The sequence below is a fragment of the Chrysochloris asiatica genome, unplaced genomic scaffold (assembly GCF_000296735.1).
Source record: "Chrysochloris asiatica unplaced genomic scaffold, ChrAsi1.0 scaffold00098, whole genome shotgun sequence".
Taxonomy (NCBI): domain Eukaryota; kingdom Metazoa; phylum Chordata; class Mammalia; order Afrosoricida; family Chrysochloridae; genus Chrysochloris; species Chrysochloris asiatica.
In genome coordinates this window covers 1,401,381-1,409,713 of record NW_006408616.1, presented here as the reverse complement: position 1 = coordinate 1,409,713, position 8,333 = coordinate 1,401,381, and the positions used below count along the sequence as shown (strand labels likewise).

The 8,333-nt window shown below is 38.1% G+C and overlaps 1 protein-coding gene across 1 annotated transcript in view; it reads left to right on the top strand.

Annotated features, from left to right (window-relative positions):
- The window catches only part of ST8SIA1 (ST8 alpha-N-acetyl-neuraminide alpha-2,8-sialyltransferase 1), a 271,803-nt gene that overhangs the window by 112,734 nt on the left and 150,736 nt on the right, over positions 1–8,333 (top strand). The window contains exon 2 of the mRNA XM_006866939.1: positions 3,805–3,949. Coding sequence (XP_006867001.1) covers positions 3,805–3,949 — 145 coding nt within the window. The remainder of the gene's footprint in view (positions 1–3,804; positions 3,950–8,333) is intronic.

Sequence of the window (8,333 nt, the reverse complement as noted above, 5' to 3'; positions counted from 1 at the left end):
AACTAAATTCCCTCTTGAAAACTTATAAGCCAGTCACTTCATGCCTTTATCACCTCTCATTTTAGGTAGCCAATGTCTAAGTTGCCCATCTCTATCAACCTTGTATCCAGAGGGGATAGGATTGATACTTGATGTGAAGACTCCTTCCCTCTCAGTTGGTATTTTGAGCTACTGCGTCCATAAGTATAAGTCAAGTTTATCAAGTCCTAACAATTTACAGTTTTCTTTATCAAAAACTTGTTTTTTTGTTTTTTTTTTAAATTTTCCTCGAGTCGAGTTCTGATTATCAAGCCATTGAAGCTAGGTCAAATGGGTACTATCTACAAGTTTGAGCATTCTTGTGCATCTCCCCTCACTTCATATAAGCTGGATGGTTCACTCTCAGCTTGAGCCCTGCATGGCTATATCCTTGCCTTGCATGGGCTCAGGAATCCCCAGGTCTCACCACACTTTGGACCAACCAGTTTAGTTCTTCCTCTTCTCTCTCTCATCTACAAGTTGATGGGAGTCTATGAACCATGATTGAACTCAGCCCATATCTTCATTGTTGCCTTTTCCCCTCTTCCACTCACCAATAACCCAATGTGGTCACCAGCAAGCTTACATGCCTGCTCATGTGTTCACTTTGAGTTTCAGTCTTGGAAGGGGATTTTTCCTGAAGGGACTTGATTGCTTGCCTTGATGACTCCCTGGTGAACAACTTGCTTGTTCTTGTAGTAGCCAATCAGACTGCCATTTTTGTTTTGGATTTTCCCTGCTGGTCTTTCTTTCAAGAAGTAGTTTCTGTTTCTCTAGCTGATGAACAAATAATTTAACTTTTATACGGTCTCAGTTGTCTGCTGTGTCTTCTGCTGCTCATGCATTTTTGGTTGCATTTTATATTTTATCATTAAATATCATTAGGTCCTTGTTTTACACAGAACATTTAGGTTCTTGATTTATTTTGAATTTGTTTTTGTGTGTGGCTCTTGCTTCATTTTTATGCATTTGGAAATACAATTTTGCTAGCACTGTTTGTTGGAGAGACTGTTCTTTCACCATTGATTTTTCTCTTGTTGAAAATCAGTTGATCAAAGATGTATGGATTCATTTCTGCATTTTCAATTCTTTTTCATGGGTCATTAAACCAGTTTCAGTCTGTTTGCATTACTATGGCTATGTACTATATTTTAATATTGGCAAGTATACGGAATCTTTCTTTGTTGCTGTTCTTCAAAATTGTTTAGGCTATTCAGGGCATGTTGCCTTTCCATGTAAAGTTGAGAATTACCTTTTCCATTTCCACAAAGACCAAGTGAATGATGTTTTCTATTATCATATCTGGGGTAAGTCCAGCAGTGCCCTGACTCTTCCTCATTGAAGTCTACAGCTACCTCTTTGAAGGTCACTGATTCCAGTGGTTGCATTAGCAACAGCTCAGCTGCCGATTGTATTCTTCTGGGTCTTAACTCACAAACAGTCCAGGCACTAAACAGGCAAAACCACTCTCTGGGACCCTTGCTCTGAGCTTGCATCAGATGCTCTTTTAATAAAGTGTAGAGGATGTTGTTAAGTGCCTTTGAGTTGCTTCTGACTCATAGCCACTTTGTATTGGGTTTTTGAGGCTACAAATATTTGTGAGAGCAGAAAGCCTCATCTTTCTCCTCCAGAGCAGCATTTACCAAGCTTGTGGTTAGAAGTCCAGTGCTTATCCTACAGAGACACAGCTGTGTAGATAGTTTATTGTAACACTTTATCCCTGGTGATCAAGCAGTCTTTTTGGTGGTGAAGACTTTGATAAGAATTCAAGAAAGTGGAGAAGGAAAGGAAAGAGAGGTGTAGTTGGTGAAAAATGAATTGATGATGGTTTTGGAGCAAGAATAAACACCAATTCTAGCAACTTTAATAAAATGGAGTATTTCTTTCTGAGCCCTCCTTCCATGTCCTCATTTCCACTGAAATCTTTGTTAAGGGGAGGCCAGCTAAGATCTTAAAGAGCACGAGGTAGCAGGAAGAACATCAGCATCCTAAGAGTGAGGGTATTGGCCCCTGACTTGCTCAGCCTCTGAAGCTTTATAGCCTCACTGACTTGGTATTGACTGTATAGTAATAATAATAAGAAAGTTATTGTTGTTAAGTGTCATTGAGTCAACTCTGACTCACAGTGACCCTGTATAGGGTTTCCAAGGAGTGGCTTGTGGGTTTGAACCACTGACCTTGCAGGTCTTAATAATGATATTGTCTAACATTTATTGAATGTATACTAAGTGTTCTACCAACACGTTTTCAGTGAATTCTCTCAGAATTTTTTCTGCTGCAAGTTCTGAAGCACAATTTCTCAGTTCTTAGAGCGAGTAAGTTGTAGTCAAAATTTGAACTCAAGAACTTATACTCTGGGGTTCCTGGGTGGTGCAAAAGTTAAAAAACTTTTCTTCTAACCCAAACGTTGGACATTTAAGTCTTTCCAGAGAATCCTTGGTGATCTATTTTAAAAATATATGTATATCAGCCATTGAAAACATACACGTGGTCACTAGAAGTTGAAGTCAACTTGATAGTAATTGGTTTAGTTCCTCTTTATTTCCAATCTACTGCCCCCTTCTAGCTCTAAGATTCGATGCCATTGATAACTAAAGATGTTTAAGACAATAGGACTGTCTGTTTTTCTTGGAAGTTGTCAGTGCCTGTGTGTGGGAGATATTCAGAGTAGTTTATGTCAACCATTTTTCTTACTCATCTTTTATTCATAAAAGCTTGAGTAAATGAAATTGGTTTCTGACAGATTTTTAATTGTTGTTCATTACTGGCAACTCATAGCAACCCCCAGAGTGCAGAGTATAACTGCTCTATAGGTTTCTCAAGGCTGTGACCTCTCAGAAGCAGATTGCCAGGCGGGTCATCAGAGGTACATCTGGATAGGTTCAGACTGCCAGACTTTCAGCTAGTAGTTGAACATTTAGCCCTCAGTGCCCACCCGGGGACTCTAATTTTGAATTAGAGCAGTAAATAAAGATTGCCCTGTAGAGTGGTACCAACACTAACATTTGGGAGGCAAGCGGAGGCATAGTCCATGAGCCAGTCCAGAAGGTGAGGTGATCCAGGAGACACAAGTGTTTTGGAAATTAAGGGAGTAGAGAAAAGTCCACAAGATTTAACAGTTAGAATGCATGTTACTTTACCAGTGTCTGAAATCACATCACTCATTTCAAATGGATTTCAGAGTAGTTGTTCTCTTACCTTGTCCCAGTTTTGGTAGTGCAAAGTTGGTTTGAACTACAAGGTCGGTGGTTCACATTCACCAGCTGCTCTTTGGAAACCCTATACAGGGTCACTATGAGTTGACACTGACTTGACAGCACATAACAACAACAGCAACCTTCTTCTTGGCCCACTCTTTTCATTTCCTGCTCCCCGCACTCAAAATATCCCTTTTCACCACTGGACATCATCACCCAATTGTTAGATCAGGTGAAATAATGAATTTATTATACAATTGAGTAGTTCAACAGTCTCCCAAATAAACAATCCGAGTCTTTTCTGGATAAATCTGCAATTATAATCAGAGTTTTTACTTTCTGTTATATTTCAGCTGCTTATGAGAGCTGATGTGAGTTTCTAAAACTCTTTTCTTATTATGAACTATTCTGGTCATGGCTTCTGATGGCTGCAAGAGTGAATTAATAGTAGTCTAACTATGCTGGAGACACTTGCTTCAGTGAGCTGGTGCTGGGTAAGGCAGCATATCTCTGTAGGAATGACAAGTGATTGAATCCATTACTCACTTAACCTGCTGTTCTTTTCTTGCTCTCTTGTTTTCTCTCCTAGGAAACAAATGGAAGATTGCTGTGACCCCGCCCACCTCTTTGCTATGACTAAAACGAATTCCCCTATGGGGAAGAGCATGTGGTACGATGGAGAGTTTTTATACTCATTCACCATTGACAATTCAACTTATTCTCTCTTCCCACAGGTTAGTATAGAATTTGTTGCCTTTCAAAATAATTATATTTTTTGTTATCTCACAGAAAAACAATAATTGAGTTTGATTTGCTGATCTGAACAACTTTTGTTCATCTTCTTTCTTCTGTTTGTAATTTTAAACATTTTTCTTTATATGAAAAAAATCACATGATGTTTTGATGACAGGGTACAAGTAGGATATTATAGAGTTCCAATTTTCCTAGCCCTTTTGATTTGAGTCACATGTGACTAAAGGAAACAATCAAAGAAGATCAGGGAGCTGTGATATTTCAGTGAAGTGATTTCAAGGATTTTCTATGTTGGAAGGTTTTCTTTGGACTTTTAGGGAGTGGGGACTTAATGATCAGAAGTCTGCCTCTTGTCCCTTTTGGACAACCATGTAGTTACACTACTGCAATGAAATGGAGGAGCGATGAATATAGAGGAAAGAATTCAATTTGACCACGTTTGAAGTGGTCTGAATCAAGTTTTGTTTACTTGATATTGTTCCTTTTTGGTTTCCTGAGCATTGAAATCAAGTGTTGTATAATCGATTTAGGCAGCAAGTAGGGAAAAAGAAATCTTTATCCCAGGGAGTCCTAGTTAGGGAGAGGGGGAATCCTAGGTGAAGTTGCCATTAAAGTGGAAAAAGGAGAATTGAATCTTGACCCCCAAGCCTTCTCACCATTTTGGGTTTGACAAGATGATTGTGCAGCGTTAGAATTTAGTACATTAGATAGTAGTAGCAACTGAACTATTCATATGTCTGTGTTAATAGCCAAAGAGTCTTTACAGGAGAGGGCCCATAAAGCTGAGTATGACTAGCTTTTATAAAGAGTATGACCACATCCAAAGTCATACTTTGTACAGTAGCTAATGTTTGATGATTCATCCTTAGTTTTTTATTTTTAGTCTAACATAGTGGTTTTAGAGTATAAGGTTAATAGTTTAAGTTTTAAGCAGGAAATAGAAGGTTTAATACATTGCCATCATTCATGTACATTCTGTTTCTTCTTTATTTGCCTTTGGAGGTTTCCTAGTTTCAAAAGAAATTAGTAATATTCATATGCACTGTAGGCTTGATTTGTCTCTGATCTTACTAATTAAATGCCTTAGACAAGTTGCTCAAGTCTCCGGAGACTCAGCTTTCCCATCTGTAAATGCGGAGAGCAGCCCCTGTGTCCACTTCACAGAACTGTGATGAAGATCAACTTAGATAATACATGTCATCCTACTTTATAAAATACACGTTGTTGTGTGTCATTAAGTCAGTTCCGACTCATAGCGACCTCGAAGAATATTTCCAAGGAGAGGCTGGCTATTTTGAACCAAGCTTGCCTTTCAAAGTGACCTTGCAGTCCAGTGCATTAGCATTTTGCAAATTTTAGGTATTAATGTAGCCCTGGCTTCTACATTGCATCTTTGTACTGAGGAATGTACTTGTATTAGTCAAGATTTTTAAGACAAGAAGCAGAAATCACCCTAGGTATTTTTGGCAGAAACATATTTCATATAGGGAATTCAAACCCAAATCAAACTGACTGCTGCTGAGTTGATTCTGCCTCACAATGACCCTATGGAACTGAGCAGAGCTGCCTCATAAGGTTTGCATGGTTGTCAACCTTTCTAGAAAGAAGCAGATAGTCACAGCTTTCTCATGCAGAGCAACTGGTAGGTTCAAATTGCTGACTTTATGACTGGCAGCTGAGCACTTTGCTACTCTGCTGCCAGAGATCCTTATAGGGCATCCAGCACTACAAAAATTATTGGGAAGGTGGAGAAGTGGGAGTTTAGTAGTAGCTCTTGAAATTGTTGAGCAAAGGAAGGCACTGAGAGGAACACAAGAGTTAAAGGCAACAGATGTAAATACATACACAATCCTGCAATAACAGTAATAATAAATGCATATAGAGATAGATATGCAAGCTGAACAAGTGTGAGACGGCAAATGGGACTGCACTCACAAATATATGAGAAGTTTTAAAAAAGCTTATGGAAATTTCTTTATATTTCAATTCCAGTTTTCAGTGAACTTTTTGAAATGTCCTCATATATAGGTTTGACAGAGGATATTTTACATATGGATTTATATGTCCTGAAAATCTATCCATATATACAGTAGATCATCTGAAAGCTTCTTAGCCAGAACCAAACACTTTGAGAGAATGAGTCTTTGGACCTAGGGTCTCAAGACCATAGTCTTGGGAAACACCAAAGTCAATAGGCATAACATAGTCCACAAATACAATATTATACATCCTACATTGATGATTAGCAACTGGGTTCTTAAAAGCTTGTGAACAGCCATCTAAAATGCAACTATTGGTCTATCCCCGTCAGAACAAGGGAGAGTGAAGAAAATCAAAGACTTATGGAAACCATTAGTCCAAAGGACTAATAGACCATGAAAATCTCAGCCTCTACTATGCTGAGATCAGAGCTAGATGGTGCTCAGCTACCACTGCCAACTGATAGAGGATACTGGAGCCCCTGAGATTATGTACCGTAGATACTCTATGGCCCTTAGCTACCCTATAGTCTTAGAACTGAATGATAAAGAAAAATTGCTTTATTCTTAAGCACCACTCATTATATCATAGTGAATGTGCAAAGTCATTACAAAGGGCTGAACTTAATGGATGATTTAATGAGTAGGTTTTTTTTTTTGTTTTTGTTTTTTTAAACCTATTTATTTTAAGGAGCTCTGGTAGTGTAGTGGTTACAAGTTGAGCTGCTAACCTCAAGGTCAGCAGTTCAAAACTATGAGCTGTTCTGCAGGAGAAAGATGAGGCTTTCTGCTCTTGTAAGATTTACAGTCTTGTAAACACAATGCAGGGTCACTATGAGTCGGAACTGACTTCACAACACATAACCACCACCATTTGCTTTCTGCTGAGATTCAGAAATGATGAAATTAATCCATAGAAATTCTGGAAAAAGTTAATTTGCATCACAAAAGGATGGTATATTTCCCCTGTGGGTCAACTTCCACCCATGTGAAAGACAGACTTAACAGTGTGAACAATAACACCAGGGAGATTTGCACTCCTAAGAACAGCCAGTTACACAGATTGAGAAAGCAGCATCTGCCCAGAGAAAAGGCTCAGAAGGCAGGAAGGGAGAGGAGAGATGGATGAATGGAAATGAGAAACACAGGGAGGAAGTAGGAATAGAGCTCTTACAGTGTGAGGATTGTAATCAGTGTCCTGAAACAAAACGTGTATAAATATTGAATGTAAAACTAATTTGCTATGTAAACTTTCACCCAGATCACAATAAAAAGTTAAAGAATCTACCATCAAACTCAGGGTTTAAGAATCAGGAAACTGCAGTGATCATTGTCATTAATATTGCTACAGCTATCTCTGGCAGAACAGGAGTGGAAAAGTAGGTATCCCTCAAGTCCTCCTTTCAAATCTTTATCAAGTGCATCTAAAGATAAAGATAACCTTGTATCAACTGTTGCAAATAAGTCCAGGAGAGGTAGTATTTAAGGATTTTGCATCCATCAGCAGTAAGCTAGGAAGAAGTTGAGTTAGCCAATCTACAGTATGCTCCACATATAAAAAGTGATTTCAATCAGCTATGCAATGAACAAGAGATAAAGAAACATTCTCTCTTAGCAGCTCATCAAATAGAAAAAAATGGAAAAGTAAACCAAAATAGGCTTTTTTTATAGATGAGGGAGTTCAGTCATACCAACTGATTTTAATCTAGAAAATAGATTTGAAGAAAAGATGATTAACAAAATATAAACTAGACTCCTCTGATCTGTTATTTGCAGCAGTAGGATAGTAAGAAACATTTTTTTCTTAAAAGTATGTGTAAATGAATTCTGCACCTGTCTGTGCCAGTTTCAAGACCTAGAAACCGTCCTGTGTAAATACCATTCTTTGCATCATTGTACATATGCAAAGTCATTACAAAGGGCTGAGCAAATTTAATGAGTAGGTTTTTAAAAAAAGCTGTTTATGTATTTTTCTGCTGAGATTCTAAATCATTAAATTAATCCATAGAAATTCCAGAAAATTCATTTGCATCGCAAAAAGGATGATATATTTTCCTCACCTCACTCCCTTGTTATTTCTTATTGAATGTTTCTACTTGGTTATCAGCAAGCTAAACGGCCTGTTAGTTGCAGTTCCCTGAGAAGAACACACTGTGTGCAGATTAGAATAGAAATACAGGTTAGTGGGCTAGGTTCTTTGTTGCCAGTCAGACCAAAGCACCTCTCCTTTCCCAGAATTTTAGTAAAATAATGACAATTCCCTTACTCTCCAGCTCAGGCTACACATCTTTCCCTTTAAACTTTTCTCCTAAATGGTCAATATATGTTAACCATCTTTATTGTTATTATTCCTTTGCCCATATTTAGCCACAGTTTTTTTTTTTTT